This window comes from Panicum virgatum, chromosome 5K (genome assembly GCF_016808335.1).
Source record: "Panicum virgatum strain AP13 chromosome 5K, P.virgatum_v5, whole genome shotgun sequence".
Lineage (NCBI taxonomy): Eukaryota > Viridiplantae > Streptophyta > Magnoliopsida > Poales > Poaceae > Panicum > Panicum virgatum.
The window spans coordinates 46,943,001-46,964,105 of record NC_053140.1 but is presented as its reverse complement, the minus strand read 5'-3'; the positions used below and the strand labels follow the sequence as shown (position 1 = coordinate 46,964,105).

Sequence of the window (21,105 nt, the reverse complement as noted above, 5' to 3'; positions counted from 1 at the left end):
CAAGCCCTGGTCATTCGATTCTAACCGAACCGATTGGTTCGGCTCTTCTGTTGCTGTGCAACTTCGGTTCTCAAGAATCAGAGATGACTGGTTCTTTTTTGAACCGAGAAAATTCGATTTAGTTTAGTTTGGTTCAGTTCCAGTTATAACTGAACTAACCGAGCTTGTGGTCGGTGCCATCGATAAGCCACGGCACCCTCCCGCGGCGGCCGCATGCTGCTGCCACTGCCATTGCACCTTTCCACGGTCCTTGATTCGTCGATGCCGCACCTTCCCATGATCCTTGATTCATCAATGTCACACCTTCCTGCTGTCGTCGATTCGCCGCCGCCGCTCCTTCTAGCGATCGCCAGCTCGTCCCTTCAGGAGGAATGGAGGGAGTCAGGGAGACGGGGCCTGGAGGGCGAGGATGCGCGGGGACCAGGACGGAGAGAGATGTCCGGGGCAGCGGGACAGGCGGAGCATGAGCCGAGGGACTGGGGCCGTGGGGCGCTGGCGCGCGGTCGTGCGGGGTAGGAGCTAGAGGCGTATGGCAGCAGCCCGGCAGGGACCGGCGTCCGACGGCGGTGAAGGCCTGTGGGTGCTTGAGACTCGGGACTGGATAGGGGCTCGGGGCACGGGCAGCGGCTGGGACTGGGAGGTGGGGTGGGAGGCTGTGTGGAGTCCCTAAGGTTTGTTAAACTGTTAATGGGCTATTGGGCTACTCATGGGCTAACAGGATTCATGAGCTGAGTGTATGATGAGGCCAATTATTCAGTTATCCAGCTTAAAAACCGAAATCGAATCGAGTACTTCGGTTCCTGAGAACCAAAAACCGAAGAGGAATCAAATTTTTTTTGCTCTCAGTTTGAGAACCAAAAACCGAAGAGGAATCAAATTTTTTTTGCTCTCAGTTTGGTTCGACTCCGGTTCTCGATTTTTTTTCGGTCCTCGGTTATACGTGACCAGACCGACCACCCTAGGCCTCCCGCGCAGCCCGCAGTCGGCCCCGCTTGCCGCCGCCAACCTCCTGCTGCCGTCCATGCCCACCGCCGCGTGGCCTCCCGGCGCTGCTGCGCCGCGAGGAGCGCGCGAAGTGGCCGGGGCCACGCACGAGGAGGCGAGCGCGGGGGCAAAGATGACAGGTGACGCAAGGAGCCAGGGGGAACCAGTTTTTTTTTTCTCCTCCTCCGTCTTCCGGTTCCTCTCAGCGGGAAATCTGGGGCTGCTTCGACGGAGCCCTTATCTGGGGCTGCTTCGACGGAGCCCTTTCTTTCCACCTCGTTTGGTAGAGCTCCAGCAGAAGCAGAGCTGGAGCGAGAGCCTAGAGCCCTGCTAAAGAGAGCGTGAGTAGAGCAGTGCCAGGCCGCAACACGCCTAATTTTTCACGCAGGAAGGAGGAAGCACACACCATAGACACGATGCAAAATCAGGTTGATTAAAACCTACTGCCCTTCCGCCTCCTCCCCGCATCCCACGGGAAAAAGTAGACGTGTGTCGCACCCTCGCGAGCTTCGGCTCTTTTGCAAAAAAAAGTCTTCAGTTTTCTTAAAATCACAACTAAATCTAGATCGTCCCGACAGTACAGTACTCATGCTCATATATTTATCATTTAGGTCCTCTAACTAATATTTATGTTGACACAAAGAAGAAAAAATTGGATGATGCTGTCGCATTTGCAAAAACCTCCCCGCGAGGCAAATTTTCAGTTTACCCCTCCCGCAGCCTCGATCCCCTTTCCTCGGCGCGTCTCCCCGCCGCTCTCTCCCTCCCTCTCCGGCTCCCCGCCGCCGCCTCCTTTCTCTTCGGCTCGCCTCCCCGCCCCTCACGCCTCCGCGCGGCATGGGCTGGCGTGGATCTGGCGGCGGGTTGCGGCCTACCTCCCGCGGCTGCTCGTCGGTGAGCGCACCCTCGAAGTCGTCCTCCTCCTCCTCTGCTCCACCCTCGGCGCCTCCCGCTGGCCGCGGCCCCCGCTTGCTCCCTCGGGCGTTGAGGCGGGCGCCGCCTCCCCGGCAGCCTCGGCAGCCGCCTGCTCCTCGGGAACCGGAGAGGAGGGGCGCGTCGCCTTCTTCGGCGTGGATCCGGCGGGCTGCAGCCTACCGCCCGCGGCTGCTCGTCGGTGAGCATGCCCTTGGCCTCCTCCTCCCTCGGCGCCTCCCCGCCGGCCGTGGCCCCTGCTGCACGCGCGCATCCAAGGAAGATGCAAAACGGGTCGAAAGAAGTTGAACGGGATGTCGTCCGCGCCGCCGGCCACCACCTCGGCCTCGCCACCACCCAGGCCGACCCTCATGAGTCCCGGCGTGGAGTAGAACTGCAGGCCCAGTTTGACCTATCGGAGGCCTCAAGTTCACTGTCGCTTGCTCCAAGCTGCAAAATTTGGCCACAAATTTTGGTTTCAGTGTTCAGATACTGAGATATAGCAGAGAATTAGAGATGAGATGTAGGACGATTTGTATGGGTCTTTGCCGACTTTCATACCTCAGCTGTACATCTCCTATGTGTCTTCTTGCTCACTCTCGCCATGCGTTTGTTGCAGCTTCGGAGGGAGAGGATAGCTGACAAGATGAAGGCGTTGCTGGAGCTGGTCCCTAACGCCAACAAGGAAGACCAAATTTTCCCCTATCTTTTCTTTTCTCCTTTCTTTTTCTCCTTTTGCCCATTCTTTTGAACGAAGTAGCAGGAAGCTTTCCTTGAGATGTGGTGAGGGTGCACTCATTTCTTTTTCTTTTTTCATTTTTGCACTGTGTTGTGATGTAGCATTACGTTTTTCCTTAAATTTAGTATTTGGCTGATACACTATCTTGACTTGTTATAGTATAATGTGCTATGCTCTCCTATGTGTAACATTGGTAAAATAAAAGGTGCATTACGGAATAGAAAAACATGGTAGTTGGGGCATATTGTGCATTTGGCCACTTCACTGCTTGGCTGATGCCACACGTGTCGGACCTCCATTGGGAGGATGTGTTTTAGTAATTAGTAGCTTCTAAAGATGGTCTAGCACTTTATTCTTTTTTAAAAAAGTTGGTCTAACACTAGCAGTAGTAAAAATCTGCTGCCAGTAAGGCCGCAAAACTATTACATTGCATTATCTAGGGGAATGTTGATCACTGGAAGCCACAAGATTCCTGAGGGGAATGGTAGGTTAACTGGCTAGACTTTAGTGTAGGATTTGTTCAGTGCGGTCAAGGTTAACTATTACATGACATTTTATCTAGGGGGATGTTGATCACTGGAAGCCACAATTAAAATTCCAAACATTTCTTTGGGCTTGCATCTTAGGTGGCTGCATTGCTTGAACTTCTACCAAAAGGAAGAGGCTACTCGAATAAAAATTGGAGAGGATTATAGTTTCATTCAATTGGAAGATTGGGTTTCTTTACCTCTCCTTTTATGATGTGATGTGATCTACAATTTGTTGGAAGTAAATTGATTTTTTTCTTGATTTGTTTGTGACCTTTTTGGTTTCAATAAAGGAAGAGGAAGAAATTGAAATGTTTTTGGAAATTATTTTCAACAGTATTCCTCTCACCCCCAGCAAACACTAGATTAGGGTGAGTTTCAGCCTTCTCTAGGCCTTTTCGATTGCTTATGTTCACTGTATGTTGTGCTTTGCATCAGTAGAAAGGCATAGTGATTACATCTTGTGTTTTTTTCTTATGCCTGCAGCATCCTTCTTGGGTTTGAGCAACAGCATAACAGGATGAGCTGGTCCCTCCTCTTTTTCTTGCCATGTGTTATTGGACATCTGATGAGAGAACAAATTTCATTCAAGTTCTTGCTTTAGTATCCAGTAAGTAGGGATTGTATTGCTCATTTAGTCTGTAGCAAAGATTGCATAGAATTCTAACCAGTTGCTGATATTGTGTAGTGTGTAGAGATGTAGTTAAGTAGTTCAGAGCATGGCATCAAACTAATTTAGATTTTTTTTCTCAGTTTCTAAAAGCTTTATAGGTGCAAATTTCTGCTGTAGATTAGCAACATCTATGCATATATTATGAATAGGCAAGCCTGAAATTGATATACTCCCATTGTACCAAGTTGGTCAATATACATTGCTTAAAAATATCAAGTTCGTGAAAAATGTCAAATCCCACGAAATTAGCTAGATTGGATAGATAAATCTGAAATTCTGTAGCATTGAATCAGAGGTACCTTTCTTATGCATTGAAGCTAATAACAGTTTCAGAGATGAAAGAGTAACTATTTTCCCAAAGATATGTCATAATAGCCCACAGGTTGTTGGTTTAGTCTTTAGCTAAATTAACTGATCCATACTACATGTTTGCTTAGGAATATAATTATGTACTCCTGGTTTGCTCAACATGTTTGTTTTCCTGGCATGGCCATCTAAATGACCTCGCTATGAGAAACTAAGAAAGAACTTTCCTTTTTGATTGCCTCTGAAGAAGTTTGATCCATGTGATGTTTTTGAGTAAAGGCATATGATTTACTTTTCAGAGATTGGTGAATAGCAAGAGAAAATGTTATCTTATCTGATTCATGTCAATTTGTGGCTGTGATTTATATCTTTAGGACCATTTCAATATTGAGTAGAATACATAGCTGCATTGTATTTTTTTTCCTTTCCTGTTTAGCATGATCAGAATTAAGTATCTGTACTTATGCAGAAGTAAACAATCTAACAAATGCAGACTTGTATATTTTACAGTGCTAATTGACTAAAACAGATAATTTTGTTTCAAGATAGAATAATTTTGTATTGAAAGCTTCATCTTTGATTGCTGAATCATAGAAGTTTTTTGCAGTGATTTGTATCTTTAGGACCATTTAATATTGAGTAAAACACAAAACTGCACTGTGTTTTCCCCTTTCCTGTTTAGCTTAACCAGAATTAAGTATCTGTACTTATGCAGAGGCAAACAAACTAGAAAATGCAGGCTTGTATATTTTAGAGTGCTTATACACTAAAAGAGATAATTTTGTTACAAAATGTAATAATTTTGTACTGAAAACTTCGTTTGAGCTTTTTCTTGTGAGTGCCATCAGTTGCCTATTCGGTGTGTCTTACATCTTGTGCTTTTTCTTGTGCCTGGAGCAATCTTCCTCTGTTTGAGCAGCAGGTTCTTAGGGTAAGCTTGTCCCTTTACTGGTTTTTTTCTATGTTTGCATGGCTTCTTTCTGTTTGCCGACTGCATTTGCTTTCGAGCATGATAATCAAGTTTGTTGTTTGTTGCTGGATCGTCTCATGCCGAAAAGACGAAGGTTCGTGCACGGTTGCTGCTGCTTTCAGCTGTGTGTGCTCCAAGGACTTGCAGAGGTCAGTTTGCTCTTGCTGCTTGTTTCCTTTCCATGCATTGATTTTCCTCTGATTTGGTGTCCAATGTCTGATCTGCATAGAAAAGGTCTTGCAGAGTCTCTTCTAACTACTAAAAGGGCCTTGCAGGGTCTCCTCTACCTACTAAAAGGGCCTTGCAGGGTCTCTTCTACCTACTAATTCATCTGCTACCCTGCTCGGATGTACTACAATGTTCATGATTGAGATGCCGGACAAACACCTGGTGCACAGGACAGCTTGGTGCTCGGATGTCTTGTAATATCCATTATTCTGATGTTGGACAAACACTTGATGGCTAGAATAGCTTGCTCGGATGTGATGTAATATTTATGATTCAAATGCCGGATATACATATATTAACATGTTGATTATGTGCCTATTGCCAGATGTTGTGCTTTTGTATTACCAAAATTTGTCACTTTTTATTGTTGGTATTAATTTGATTGATTAAGTGGTGGGGCGCGCATCGCGCGCCGAATGTTCTAGTGCCTAGAAAAGGCAACAGAGGGGGCTCACTGGCACTTTATTTCAGAGTTTATTTATATAACATAGACCGACACTTGACTTGCTCAGCCAAATTATTACAGACACTACCCTACGAATGTTTTTCGACGAATGTGTCCTGCTTGGATGGGTCTACCATCCCTAGGTTTTCTAGTAAATACATTAACAAAATGCCTTCTGGTAATCTGGTTGGAGAAAGGAAAAACACCAAGATCTTGAAAAAGAGAAATGTGAAGGAAGAAGAATGAACTGAACACTCAACGCCACTATCCCGAGGGAGGTAACCAAAGTTTGCTAAATCTGAAGAGCAGAAGCAATAGGTCCTGCCAGGCTTAGAATTTCAAACGGCTGCCTGTCCTTCACCGCCTTAACAGTTAGAGGGCATGAATCGGTAAGCCAGAAGTGGCTCAGGCCATGCTCAGGGCCCTCTGAAAAAAATACAAAGAATAAATGTTTGCATTATAAATCAGGAACATAAATAGCATATTATCATTCAACACAAAATAGGTTCTGTAGGAAGTTCCAAGAATGCTTTGGCACAAGCGTGCCTGCCCCCAGCATTTCTGTGCAAGGTAACATTGTGATCGAAAGTATCAATGTAGGAAAACCGGATTAAAAAAAAGATAATGTGAACCCTACAGCCTGCAGGAGAATTAAAGACATTTTTGGATGAACAAATTGAGAGTATTGCCTGGTGCTGCTTATCAAATCAGTGTCTAGCGGTATCATACAGCAGTATCAAAACACTATAAAGTTTTTTTTTCTCTGGTTCTGAGGTACAAGGCAGCAACAACTGCGTAGAAAGTTAGGGTCAATGGAATAGGGTTTGGCGGTCAAAAGGGAACTAGAAGTCAAATCCTTTCTCTTTTTTTTTTTTTTGTTCTGAGATGAACTCAAATCACCCTGATCACCTCTGATTTGAGAATTATAGTCAACGGTCTTTCTTTGATACTTTAAGGATACCATTCCATGTAAAAGATGGAGAAGTTTGCTGGTAGAAGCTGTCTTAATAAGAAAGGACAGCCGTGGTTTGCCCCTTCAGTTTCTATGTTGCTCTTTGGGACAGTAAAAAAGCCGGTTGCTTAGTCAAAACAATGTTAGGTGGACGAAATAAGTTGGTATTCCCTAACAAAAAGAAGTGAGGAAAATAGAAACAGGGAAAGACCAGTCTACCATGCACTTTTTTTTATCGTGTAAATTAAAAAAAGTGCCCCTCTGAGAGAGACTAAACTACTAAAGTCCTTATGTAAGCTCTTTTCTATTCAATATCTCAAACAAAAACAATAGCAATGTGAGAAGTTCATTAGCATGCTAATAGCCTAATATCATAAAGGCAATAAGCATATGTACCTCCATTATCATGCTGAAATTTCTCCCATGAGTTATTGGGGAAAATGCCATGTGTCGCATATGCACTGACCTTGGCTGCGCCATGAGCTGCCAATACTTTCTGCACAGGAAAAATGAATGTTAGTTTGCAACTCTTAAAGGAATATAACAGAAATATATAATTAGACGCTACAAAAAGTTGTTTTCAGAAAAAAAAATCAGGGCATAAATTTGCACACCCACAAGGCCGGAAAATATTGAAGATCATCAATAGTCACTAATGCTAAGTATAAACAAAATTAAGTCACAGAAATCATATTACCTGGCACTCAATCAAAGTACCACCAGACTGCACCAAGTCATCGACTATAACAACATGGCGGCCTCTAGGGTCTCCCTCTTTTATCCGTACAATTCTCTGTTCCCCTTCCCTGACTTTGTTACATACAACCTACAAAAAGGCAATTTATGAAATCAATTTATTAAGAGAGGGACTAACTTTTTGTTTCGGAACTTGGAAGTACTTGAGAAAAACATTTACCATGGGAAAATGTTGAAGTTGCTTATAGAAGCGCTTCCATGCACCGTCATCTGGAAAAGCTATGGTTATCTGATAAAGATATAAAGAATCGTATCATATCAGACCAAGTGCAACATCAACAAACATTAAACTTTCGGTTCACTTAGTCAGTGTACTCACATTATGGGAATCAGGAAGCTCCTGAAGCCTACTTTTTAGCAAGGGGATGCCACTCTCAAAACATGGTAAGACAGAATCTCCAAAGTAGAATCTCTCCTGTTGTGTTATTAAGGCAGGGTTATTTTCAAACTGATGCTTTTAGTCTTACACAGAACAGGACAAGAAGTTCAATGGATTAAATGTTATACTCTTACTTGCCTGCAAAGCATGGATATCAAAAATCACTAAACTCGAAGGTCCGCCTCGTGATATTGGTATATTTGACAAAATTCTGGCTAGTGTGAAAGCAGTTGCAATGTCTCCTTCATCTTCCATGCGTTCAGAAGTCCCGGTTGGAAAAAATGGGAGTATAAGGGTGAACGAAGAAATAAACAACTTTGGCAGAGCATATATGATAGATAGTTGCTCAAATATGACACTGGGAGAGCTAAATGATGCTAAAAAAGCAACATGCCGGCCACGAATGCTGTGGGCATTCGAGATGAACAAATTTGGGAATCCATCAGCAAATGTCCTGAAAATGGTACCAAAGATTGGATGTGAGAGAAGCTTGGTTTACTTTTCTAAAACAAAACGTTGTTGTTGAGCCAGGCCATACAAAATAATCCAAAAGAACAAATCCGATCTTTACTCTAGAAGTTCCTAAGCTATGAACATTAAAATGATTCACTTTAACATATAAGTCTGTTGATGAAACAATAACCTAAGTGCAAGTAATCACGAATCCGGACATATTTTTCTGTTAGGTGTGAAAGAATTAAGATTCCATGTACATACTGTGTCATTGGGTATTTGGGTTGGCTTTAGCAAAGCTCGTGTTGTCCCAATCTAACACGACAAGCATCTTAGAGACTCTGGGTTCAGCTTCGGTTTCAATAGCCATGTTTTCTTATTCCATTAACCTCAAGGGTACAGACTGGAGCACTGGCGAACTAATCGTGAATCATGCCAGTATTTTATTTTATTTTATTGATAGGGAATCATGCCAGGATTGGTTCAGCACTGCCCACCAACCTGTGACATACATTTAAACTAAATTTTTCACCCAATACGCGAATTTCCTCCCTGCTTTTTCTAAACGTCATTCATCAGTGTAGAGAGTAAAATGGCATTTTGTGTTTTCTTTGTATTTATAATTTAGTATTTGACAAACTTCCAAGGAACCTGTATCAAGGATTCCTTGGCCAGAGCGTTATTCCTTCATTCCTTGGCCAGAGCGTTCGGGCCCCAATTGGGAACCCAACGAATCCCTATTCCAAAGCTATACTGGTACTGCAGGAGAGAAGGGAAGGGAGGGGAAGGGGAAGATTGACCTCCAGGAGATGGAGCGCAGCTCGATGTCGTCGTTCCGGGCGACCACCTGCTGCGCGAGCTCCCGCATCTCCTCGCAGTAGAAGAGCACGACGTTCTTGTGGGTCCCCATGGCGCCGGCCATCTTGGGCAGGGCGAGCGGCGCGATCGCGGGGGGCACGTGGAGCCCGCTACCGTTGGCGGCGGCGGCGCTGCTGCTGCTGCTGGCCACGCCCGCGCCCGCGCCCGCGCCGCCGAGGTGGAGGCTGGCGCGGGGCCTGCCGGGGGCGGGGGCTCGGCGAGGGGAGGGCCTCGCGAATGCTGGGGTCGGCTTCGGGGCCGCGTGGCGCGCGCTCGGCCCCCGCGCTGGGGTTTTGGCGCCGAGCGCGCCGGGGGAGGCGGAGGCGGCCGTTGCCATCCGCCGCGCGCGGCGGCAGGGGGGGTTGGTTGCTGCCTTGCCTTGCTGGGATGTGGCCGCAGTGGTGGTGGCAGGCCAAGTCGGGTAGCCGAGCCGCGGAGTGGGTGCCTCAGATTCAGATGCGTGCGGTGCGGGGCGCACGAGCCTGGGCGGCGGCGATGGTTTTCTCGCGTGGCTTTTATAGCGGTCGGATCGATGGGGATGGAGCGCGAGCGGCGTGGGCGCGCCGGCGCCCGGGGTGGGGTTGGTGGCTTGGTGCGGTCGTGCTCGTGCTCGTGCAGTCGTGCTGCGCGCGCGGCGGGCGACCGCGGGCGTCTGCCGATGTGGGGGATCCGGATCGTCCGGTTTTGTTGGGTTGCGCAAACAGCACGTTAGCGTAACGTGCCCCGTGTCCGGGTACGTGCCGGCTTCTGTTTATTGAATTATTATCCTGCGCATGTGATGTGTGCGTTTTTCTTTTAAATAAAACAACTGCAGGAGCTCTTTTAGATCCCGTTTGCATCCGAGCGCATACAAGCAGACCCTTAATACAGAAGGAGATGTGACATGAACATGGTCTAGTTGTAAGAAAATGTAAAGTACTCCGGTCACGTTTTTCTTTTCCTACCATTTGCATTTGGGCTGAATTTATCTTGATTCTGCGCGAGAATCTCGCTTAACAAGTCGTTCGCACAGAATTTGAATAGTACCCCATTAGTGTTAGCTTCCAGGAAACCAGAAAACGTAAGGCGGTATTCACTTTTGTATCTAAAACAACGCAACTCTCACTTTTCGAGGAGTCAAATATATAAAATAATATTAAAATTTGTATTACAAAATCAGTATTATTAGATTAATGATGTGGTATATTTTATACTAGATCTATTTAAAGATATAAATATTAGTAACTTTATATAAATTTAGTTAAATTTAAAATTGTTTGACTCATAGGGGAAGCCTTGCATTTTCTTTCTAAACGTATACTCCAAATATTGACGGGACCGGGCACGTCTATTCATCGCGCGCGTTGCTGCACGCCGATGCGTCGCAGAAGGGGCAGAACAGTCGCTGCAGGTGGGCCCACGTGACTGTTCTTCTTCCTCCTCCAGCTCGCCGCGGTGATGGCCGCCGGATTATGGGTGGGGGTTGCTGGGGGCGGCGCTGGCCACCGGCGGCCTTAGAAGAGGGGGAGGAGAGCAGAGACGCCCGGCAGCGGCAGCGGCAGCGGCGGCGAGTTGCTGTGCGGAGGCGGTCGACGGCGGGGACGCGGGCGGCAGTCGACGGTGGGGGAGACATGCGGTGGGCCGGCACCGGGCGGGGGAGCGCGGATCCGAGCTGATTAGGGTCGGCTGCGGCGGAGGACGCCGGCGGATGTGCCGGTGGCGGCGCCGGAGCCAGGGGAGGCGGGGGCGCGGCACCGAAAAAGATTCTGCGATAGCTCTAGGTTAATTCGCGCGAGTTAAGAATAGACATCATCGACGGGACCACGTCCTCTGCAGTTCCTCGCTCGTGCTGACTGTCTGGTTGAGGTCCCATGTGCCGGCCACTACCTATCGGCATTTTTCACGCGGAGATTATGCGAAATGCAAGGGAAGTTGCAGCGTTGACATCTGCATTTTCTTTTGAGCAAAAACATCTGCATGAGAAGCAGATTCGGGACTAGCAGCAGAAAAACGAGGCAGCGATGTCCTCTTTGAATTGCACCTGGACCTTCCGTTGCTATATATGTCGAGTTGTCGATGTCGATCAGCCTCTGCGACGAGCGGAGCCATCACGATCCGACGCGCACGTCAGCTGCAAACTAAACGTGCGTGCGATGCGCTCGTCGTCAGATCAGTTCAGATTGGATCCGACGCGGCGCTCCGGAGCCTGACCGCCGGCACGGGCGGGTCGACGACGCGGAAGACGTGGACGCGGAACTCGGCGGCGCCGACGAGCTCGAAGACGCAGTAGTCGCCTTCCTCCAGGCAGTTCCCCCGCGCGAAGGCGCACCACCCGCGCGATAGCCGGTCCCGCGTGTTGGGGATGTAGAGCACCACCCACGCCTTGCCCCCCGGGACCCGGAGCACCACGTCCGTGCGCTCCCGCGGCAGGTGCTGCCGCGAGAACCCCGTCGGGAACCTCTGCACACGCACACACGCAGCCCAACAAAATCGTCACGCCACGTCTCACGCACTCGAACGGAACCACCGCCGCCGCCAACGCGCGCCGTGTGCTCACCATCATGAAGGAGTAGTAAACATGCATGGTGCTCATGCGGATGACGCAGTAGGGCAGCGGCGACCGGAACGCGTACGCGAGCTCCATGGCGAGCTGCCGCTCGGCGCCCGTCGCGGGGCGCCGCCGGGACACGTACCCCCTGTAGCGCCGGACGGACGCCGGGATGTCGGCGTCGTCGGCCGCGAGCGCCGGCGCCGCCGCCGCCTGCAGGTCCTCGTGGATGCTCCGCGTCTTCACCGCGCGCCGCGTCGTCTCCGCGCCGGGATCCTGGGGCTGGGGCCCCCGGCGACGCCTCGTCGGCGCGGGGTCGTCCTGCTGCGGCGGTGGCGGCGCGGGGATCACCACGCACAGCGCCAGCTCGTCGGCGTCCTCCATCTCGGTCTTCACCGCGCCAGCTGCTGAAACACGGTGGGGACGTAAGTTGTTTGGCAACGTGACAGACACATGATTGGATCGGCAGTGGCGGATGTAATGCTTACTCCCTCCGTCTCATAATATTTGCACATCTAAAACTGGACACACAAACCAATATATGAAGTGAAATTACAAAAATACTCTTTGTCTTTTGTGAAAAGAATCAGATACTATCTTGTCTCTTGTGAGAAGAATGTGGATATTGTCTGTGAGAAGACTCTGGATACTCTTGTCTTTTATGGTAGTAGAGTCAAAGTAGCTATATTTTGTGGGATAAATTTTGAACTCTAGATGTACAATTATTTTTGAACTCTAGAGTAAGCCATTGGAATTTTCTGTCTCCAAATTCATAACGGCCAGATATGCATTTCATTCCTGGCTGGGCTTGAACGGGAAAAGTTGGGCCTTTTGTTATAACTTGGGCTTATTTGTCCTGTCCGGGGATTTGATCGGGGCCCTTAACAGCTCACCCCAATTTCGCTTACCCGATTCCGGCGTCCTGTTGGAGCATGCAACCTGCAGCTGCCGATCACCCGCCGTCGTCGCGCCGCGGTATGGCACCAGCTCCTTCCCGACGGAATCCTTGCGCGCGCGCTTGGGCTTGGCCGCCTCACGAGAGGGGCCGCCCGTCGTCGTCGCACGGCCCCGCTTCGTGCCCCGCCGGCCGCGGCGCGGGTCGCCGCCGCCGCCGCCGAGCAGCAGGTCCTCCCGCTCGCAGGCCGACGTGTCGAACACCATGGCGGTGAAGCGCGTGTCGCCGTCGTACCGGAAGACGAGGAACTCGAGCTCCCGTAGCGCCTGGTCCTGCACGAACTTGGGCCAGCCCGAGGTGAAGAAGGTGCCTTCGGCGGTCCGGCGGATGACCACCAGCCACGTCCGCCCGCTGGGGCCCTCCAGGGTCGCCGCCATGGACGCCTCCTTCACGGCCCTGGCCTTCTTCCTCGACGCCTCCCAGGGGATGTGCTTGCAGAAGTCCGGCGGGATCTTCTGCAACGCATGCAAAGCTCATTTCTCTAGATTAATCAGGAGTAGATCGGTCGGTGCATGCACGTTGCATGAGCGACATTTTCAGCGGTCTGATTCATATATAGCTAACTACAGTGGCAAATAAAAAGTAAATGTATACTGATCTCTCCGTGTAATTAAAGTGGCATTTGTGTTCGACCACATGATGCAACATGCAAGGCACCAACTCCATGAACCTGAGCGTCTCGGTCACTCACCAGGCGCTTCTTGAAGTCGCCCATGAGCACCTTGAAGAAGTGCGGCCGCCTCTCGCCCGTCGCCCACGGCGACAGCCTCCCCGCTGCCGGCATCCTTAGCCGTCCCCTCCTAAAACGTGAGCTCTCGACAAGACAGCTAGTCGACGGGTCGAACAGCAGTAGCACCAGCGTGGACGCTGCTGCTGCGGCGCAGCGAAGCCGGCAGCTCGCCGCGACCGCCGCGAATTAACCGTCGCCCAAACCAACGAGGAAAAGAAGACGCGAGAGCTCAGCTTTTGATGGGGGAGCAGGTATTAGCCGTGCGGCCGCCCTCTCACTCGAATTTAACTACGCTCAAAAGCCCCCGGGATATCGAGGCCTTATTTGGATGGAGCCCTTGAGTAGCTGCCTGAGCCAGGCAACAAATCCAGGCCATCGATTTTCTCAGCCTGGGGCTGGATGAAGCTGCCTGGTGGGTAAGCTGCCTGCCAGACTGCAACCAAACAAGCCCAGGGTGTAAGCACCTTTGCGTCCTTGCCCTCACTCGTCCACTACAGCCCCCGAAATGCTTGTGTCACTCGCACAGTCGAGAGCGTGTGAAAGCGATCGGGTGCTCTATCCTAAAAAGAGGAGGAGGTGAATTAGGCACTATTAAAACCTAAATTTATGGCTCCAACTAATTTGCACAAAACTTAAACTAATTCAAGCTATCTAGATGTGCAACTACGGATCACCTTAGTGTGAAAATCTCATCCCAAAAGAGTTTTGCAACCTATAGCCAATCCTAGCAAGATACTACACTAAGAAAGTAAAGGCACACAAGTTGCAATATGAAATGCGGAAGCTTAATGAGAGGATGAGAGGAAACGAACTCTCGACACGAAGATTTATCCCGTGGTTCGGATTGCCACAAAGGCGCCCCTACGTCCACGTTGTTGTAGCACTCATGAAGAGTATCGCTTCCCGGCAATCAAGTCTCTTCCGTGAACACAATAACGGCCGTCTTGATCCCGATCTTCACTAAGGGAGATTGCCCACGAAGGAGGGGTCTGCGTCCCCCGCACAATGTCGTCGACGCCGCTCCACACCAAGTCGGAGGGTCGTTGACGTGCCGGCAAGCCACCAAAACTCCAAGGATGGCCGGCGCACCAAGATACAAGGATGGTTCACTCTAAAACCACAGCACAAGGATCTAAACCTTGCTTGATCACTCACTCAAGAGCTAACCTTGCACTAACACTCACAAAGATTGTGGTAAGGACTAAGGATTTGATCTTTATGCTCTTGGATGACTTGGAGATATTCTTGGTTGTGTGTGGTATGTTCAGCAACTCCAGCAAGCTTCAAATGGCCGGGATGAGGTGTATATATAGGCCACCAAGTCGAACTAGCCGCTTGTAGTCGTTAGCAGCTTTCTGCGTAGGCATCGGAACATCCGGTGCATAGTGCATCGGTTCTTCCGGTCACTCTGCGCTCTGAACTAGCCGTTGGCTTCTCTGACACGTCCGCATCACCTTCATGGACCATCGGTTGATCCGATGCTTAGGCGTCGGTTCTTCCGGTGACACTTGATCCGCAGATAGCCATTGCTCTTGCTGCCGTCATTGCACCGACGCCTTGCTCCGACGCACCACCGGTTCAACCGGTGCTGAAGGCTTGGCTGCTGCACGCTTGACAACGTCTCTGGAATATAGTACGTTGAATGCACCGACGCTTCTCTTGACTCGTCAGTTCAACCGGTGCTTCATTATTTCTTCACTTGATCTCCAGAGGCGCTCAGTCTTGCACCAAAGCCAGGCCATCGGATCTTCCGACAACCATCGGATGCACTGATGTTATAGGCATCAGTTCTTCCGGTGCTACTGATTTCAGTAGAACTCGTCCAATTCAGCGTTTCTTTGAGTTCTTTCTTCGTGTTTTGCTTTGCATGGCCTTTTTACTTCATCCCTGGGATCTAGAAATGTTCACTTAACAAAACCATTAGTCTCATTGATTGCGTTGTCATACGATCACCAAAATCACTCGAAATGGCATAAATGGTGCCATGTTCGTTGCAATCTCCCCCTTTTTGGTGATTGATGACAACACAATCAAAACAAGTATAAAATTTGCAAGAATTGACAAATTGAACCACTTACAGTTGCTTGGATGCTTACCATCATCCAATGACGGTTTGGCCTCCCCCTAAAACTATGATCTCCCCCTTTGTTCCTCCCCTATTTGCTACTCCTCTCTCATATGTTGACTTGATCCACTCGACATGTATCCCCCTTTGGAATATTTTTCCTTCTTGTGAACATCTCTCTTTGTTGGAAACATGCCTTGCTTTGATCAACATTTCTCCCCATTTGGAATCAAATCACCTAAAAGGTCTTGTACCTAAAAGGTCTTGCAAAACAATATAGCTCAAGAAAAGATTAGTAGCCTAGGGAGTTTGTTTCATGACTCATTATCCAATTGTATGATATCAATGAAGATACCAATTGAAAATTTATTATGGTGGATCACAAAATCACGAAACTAGCATGACATGAGCTAAGCTTTCCACAAGTGTGTACACAACATGATAATGTGAAAATCAAGTGCACAACTAGATGTTATAACTAAAAAGCTTAGATCATATCATGCACGGAGGTAGCTCAAAAAAAATAAGAAATTGACAATTATACCAAATGAGTGAGTTTAGAACCTTGCATACCTCCGGTGGTTCTTTGTTTACCTTGCATGTACCAAATTGAAAGTGACTTGCAACCAATTGAAAGTCTTTGAAAGAACAGTACTTGGTACACCAAGGTTAAGCAAATGTATGAGCACATAGCTTATGAACTTAGATATGAGCATTTAAGTTCAATAAGGCATGGCTCAATATGCATGAAAACACAATTTATCTAATCACTCTTATAGAGTTGTTTGTTCACATTGATCATGAATAACATTCTCTTAGAGTGTTAACTCCACGTGAGACTACAAAAGATAAACTTACAAACATGTTAGTCTCAAAATCACAACCTATAGGATGAACTCCCCCTAAATGTGTGCATTTAGTGTTTGAATCACTAAGTAAAAGTATGCACATTATTTTTCACAACAATGGGAAATTTACCCTATAGCTTGTGTTCATGGTACACAAATGAAATATATACCTCATGAAGTCCATGTACCATGAAGGGTAACCTTGTGTAGCTTTCTACACACTTATCAAACTATGTAGATTGCTCATGGGTTAGAATTATGACACAAACATCCCACCATATATAACACTAGGAGATGCAATATATGCAAACAACCTAGCAAAAGCAATGGAGCTACATGATGCTTGAATTGAAATCTAGCTACCATTACCTTATAGGGGACTTGGGCAACAAATGTCCAATTATTGAGTTTAGCTTGTTTTGGCTTGAACCTTCACTTCAACTTGTAATCTAAGCCTCCAAATCCCCCGAAGTCATTTTTGGCTTTAAGTCTCCTTTGGAACCCACACCATTTGAGGCCCCTTCAAGTTGGTGATGATGTCTCTGGGCACCCAAATGGAGTGGTTCCAACTCCTTTCCTTCTTCCCAATCTTGTGAGCAACCATCTTACCATTTGTATTCTTTTTTATTACATAGGAGGTGCTATTACTTTTGTTCTTCCGGTTGGGCTTGGTGTAGATGAGAGAACTCTTGATTGTGAGCTTTATTTGTTCTTCTCATCCGGAAGCTTATTCCTTGGTTGATGACACTTGTTGGACTTGTGGCCTTCTTTGTGGCAATTTGAGCAAGTCACGGTGGACCCCTTCTCAAGCTTCTTCACCATGTCTTCACGGTTATCTTGAGAAGATTGGACATTGCTCTCTATGCCTTTGCCCTTCAATCTATACAAGTCCTTCATGAGTCTTTCCACTTCTTACTTGAGCTCATCATTTTCCTTGGCAATGAGATCATCACATGATTCTACAACAACATTCTCATAGCATTTCTCATTGCAAGGGTTAGAGTAAGAATCATCAATTAAATCAATGCAAGAAATTGAAGCATCTACCCTAGAGATAGGAATTGCACAAGGGATAGTTTGCTTCATTTCCAAAGAGTCATTAGTATCATTAATGCTCTCAAATTTTAATTTAAGCTCTTCATGCTCCTTACTAAGCAATTTGAATTTCCACATCAAATCTTCAAAATTTGTAGCAAGAGAAGCATTTAGATCTTTGAGAGCACTAAAGTTTTTGATTTCCTTCGATTGCTTATTAATGACTTTTTGGTGCTCATGAACAAGGTCAAGAAGTTCATCAATTGAAGGAGAGTCGGAGTCATCATCACTTACATCGCTATCCATACCTTTGGCCATAAAGTAAGTGTTGGATGATGATCCCATGCGGGTGGTGAATTTCTTATTTAATTCATCACTTGAACTTGCAGTTGATTCTTCACCACCGCTTACCCATTCACCAAATACGGCATATGATTCATGCTTGGGTTTCTTCTCCTTCTTTTGCTTGTTCTTCTTGAACTTCTTATCAACCTTCATAAGTTGATGGTGAGGCCCATCTTTGAGGAAGACTATATACCCCATTGAGTTGATTTCCTTCAAGCATTTGTTCATCTTCTTTACTTGCTTGTAGAGGTTGGGGTATATTAGCTATTTTTCATCATTTGAGAAGCTTCTTGCATCCTCTTCTTCCTCATCACTTGAACTACCTTTGATGGCCATCTTCTTCAATTTCTTGAGTTGCTTGCATGCAAGTGCGCTATGGGTTGGTGAAGAAGATGGCGACTTTGTCTTGATGTCATTGCGTAGCTCATGGGCAATCACCTTGTTGAGAACTTAATTTGGTGTCATCGTGTCGAGCTCTTTTTCATATAGAATTGTGGTCACCAAATCATAGTCCGGCCTTCGGAGTAAGTGAAGGATCTTGCGAATGAATTTGTTTCACACCTAAGGAATTTATCACATTCACAAGAGTGTTCAAATGTGAGTACATAGATTCGGCATTCTCATCATCAAGTTGCTTAAAGCTATTAAGCTTATCAATGAGAACATGATATCTTTCATTGGCAACATCCTCCGTGCCCTCATGGTTCTCAATGATAGTCTTCCATAGCTTTTTAGCATTTTCACATGAAAAAACACGATTGAACACATTGTCACTAAGAGAAGACAAGATTATGCATTTAGCGGTGACATCATATTGCTTCTCTTGTTAACCATTATTTTTTATGCCCTCACTCACAACTCTCCAAACGTTTAGTCCCGTCGCTTGGAGATGGGCTTGCATTAACACCTTCCGTCGTTGGAAGCCTGTGCCGTCGAACCGTGGAGCGGGTCTAAAAGGATCCATCCTTTCCCCCTAAGAGTTAACTCACTAGGCGGTGAAGCCTACCGATCTAATGAGCCGGTAAACACAAATTTGCCAAAGGAATTGGCTTTCTTTGTGAGAGAAGTGAGCCCCGGCTCTGATACCACTTGAAAGCGATCGAGTGCTCTAGCCTAAGAGGGGGAGGGGGTGAATTAGGCACTATTAAAACCTAAACATATGGCTCCAACTAGTTTACACAAAACTTAAACTAATTCAAGCTATCTAGATGTGCAACTACGGTTCACCTTAGTGTGAAACTCTCATCCCAAAAGAGTTTTGCAACCTATAGCCAATCCTAGCAAGATACTACACTAAGAAAGTAAAGGCACACAAGTTGCAATATGAAATGTAGAAGCTTAATGAGAGGGATGAGAGGAAGCGAACTCTCGACACGAGGATTTATCCCGTGGTTCGGATTGCCATAAAGGCGCCCCTACGTCCACGTTGTTGAAGCACTCACGAAGAGTATCGCTTCCCGGCAATCAAGTCTCTTCCGTGAACACAATCACAGTCACCTTAATCCCGATCTTCACTAAGAGAGATTGCCCACGAAGGAGGGGTCTCCGTCCCCCGCACAATGTCATCGACGCCGCTTCACACCAAGCCGGAGGGTCGTTGACGTGCCGGCGAGCCACCAAAGCTTCAAGGATGGCCGGCGCACCAAGATACAAGGATGGTTCACTCTAGAACCACAGCACAAGGATCTAAACCTTGCTTGATCACTCACTCAAGAGCTAACCTTGCACTAACACTCACAAAGCTTGTGCTAAGAACTAAGGATTTGATCTTTATGCTCTTGGATGGCTTGGAGATGTTCTTGGGTGTGTGTGGGATGTTCAGCAACTCCAGCAACCTTCAAATGGCCGGGATGAGGTGTATATATAGGCCACCAAGTCGAACTAGCCGCTTGTAGTCGTTAGCAGCTTTCTGCGTAGGCATCGGAACATCCGGTGCATAGTGCATCGGTTTTTCCGGTCACTCTGTGCTCTGAACTAGCCGTTGGCTTCTCTGACACGGCCGCATCACCTTCAGGGACCATCGGTTGATCCGATGCTTAGGCGTCGGTTCTTCTGGTGACACTTGATCCGCAGATAGCCGTTGCTCTTGCTGTCGTCATTGCATCGACGCCTTGCTCCGACGCGCCACAGGTTCAACCGGTGCTGAAGGCTTGGCTGCTGCACGCTTGACAACGTCTCTGGAACATAGTACGTTGAATGCACCGACGCTTTTCTTGACACGTCGGTTCAACCGGTGCTTCATTATTTCTTCACTTGATCTCCAGAGGCGCTCAGTCTTGCACCAAAGCCAGGCCGTCGGATCTTCCGACAACCATCGGATGGACCGATGCTATAGGCATCGGTTCTTCCGGTGCTACTGATTTTAGTAGAACTCGTTCGAATTCAGCGTTTCTTTGAGTTCTTTCTTCGTGTTTTGCTTTGCATGGCCTTTTTACTTCATCTCTGGGATCTAGAAATGTTCACTTAACAAAACAATTAGTCCCATTGATTGCGTTGTCATATGATCATCAAAATCACTCGAAATGGCATAAATGGTGTCATATTCGTTGCAACGTGAGGCAGGCATGTCGCGGGACCAACCTTGGGACAGGCACGGTTTGGGCCCGCATGGCTGTGAAAAACAGTTCGTTTTGATGCGTAAACAACCCCACGCATCATTGCTTGACGAGGAGTACGGATATTGCTGGATACACACGGACGCAAGCACCAGAGCATGCTCTGTAATGTGGAGTAAAATGGCATCCCAACCTGCTGCTCTTCTACATGATGGCTTGTAGATGGTTTGCTTCACTACAAGAATCTCGCCTAAAAATTGTTTCGGCGAATTCTAGATGTTATGTCGAGAACATTGTGTAATGCTGTCACGTGGAGCATATACGCGGCACAATAACGACAGAGGACTCGACATCTGAAAACATATATAAGGCACGTCGTACACTCCGTCCACATGAAGGCATGCATGGGATATCATGGTATCACTGTTTAAGAGGCTCGCCTTTTATGATTGCTGAGTAGATTTCAAATTATTGTCACATCAAGGAGTCACCCCTTATCATTGATGGTGAGGAAAAATATTTAAAGAATATGAGGATCCAATAATGGAGGTTATAGGTGGTTTATGGATAGCTGGCAGGCAGTGTTTCTGCTGTTTGAGCGTGGGTTATTGGAGCACTTTTTGCTGCCAATAGATTGACGGGTTTATGCTTGTATGAGTTATCCCCCGAGAGCTCAACATTTTTGTCAACTGCTTCCGTTTTACTGCTTGCAAAGTGTGGATTTCCAGATGGGTTATATGTACTTCACGCAATATTGGGTGGCTTGGCTCACAACACTCCAAATGGTCATCTGTTGAGGAATCGTTGCAGATGTCGCCGTACCAATATGTACCCATCTTTATTTCACCTTGGCGGGCAACGGT

General features: G+C 47.4%; 2 protein-coding genes and 1 long non-coding RNA gene across 4 annotated transcripts; 1 reads left to right on the top strand and 2 right to left on the bottom strand.

Annotated features, from left to right (window-relative positions):
• Nucleotides 1-2,104: 2,104 nt before the first annotated feature.
• LOC120707886 lies at nucleotides 2,105-5,657 on the top strand. 2 transcript variants are annotated; one of them, XR_005689157.1, is made up of 5 exons: nucleotides 2,105-2,419; nucleotides 2,516-3,533; nucleotides 3,649-5,072; nucleotides 5,200-5,260; nucleotides 5,387-5,657. It is a non-coding gene; the product is annotated as an uncharacterized LOC120707886 (long non-coding RNA). The 2 variants fall into 2 exon arrangements; XR_005689156.1 differs by having other exon boundaries at nucleotides 2,105-2,431.
• A 125-nt stretch (nucleotides 5,658-5,782) lies between these two features.
• On the bottom strand, nucleotides 5,783-9,662 carry LOC120707885 (ribose-phosphate pyrophosphokinase 3, chloroplastic-like). The gene is made up of 7 exons (XM_039992939.1): nucleotides 9,125-9,662; nucleotides 8,010-8,325; nucleotides 7,812-7,907; nucleotides 7,653-7,721; nucleotides 7,434-7,562; nucleotides 7,133-7,232; nucleotides 5,783-6,210 (listed from the first exon to the last, which is right to left on the bottom strand). The coding sequence occupies exons 1-7, from the start codon at nucleotides 9,517-9,519 to the stop codon at nucleotides 6,077-6,079; spliced, it is 1,239 nt and encodes a 412-aa protein (XP_039848873.1). The 5' UTR covers nucleotides 9,520-9,662; the 3' UTR covers nucleotides 5,783-6,076.
• A 1,431-nt stretch (nucleotides 9,663-11,093) lies between these two features.
• On the bottom strand, nucleotides 11,094-13,686 carry LOC120707884 (B3 domain-containing protein Os01g0723500-like). Its single transcript, XM_039992938.1, has 4 exons — nucleotides 13,356-13,686; nucleotides 12,618-13,119; nucleotides 11,719-12,116; nucleotides 11,094-11,621 (listed from the first exon to the last, which is right to left on the bottom strand). Exons 1-4 carry the CDS (start codon nucleotides 13,446-13,448, stop codon nucleotides 11,337-11,339), a joined length of 1,278 nt encoding a protein of 425 aa, XP_039848872.1. The 5' UTR covers nucleotides 13,449-13,686; the 3' UTR covers nucleotides 11,094-11,336.
• Between the last annotated feature and the right edge of the window lie 7,419 nt (nucleotides 13,687-21,105).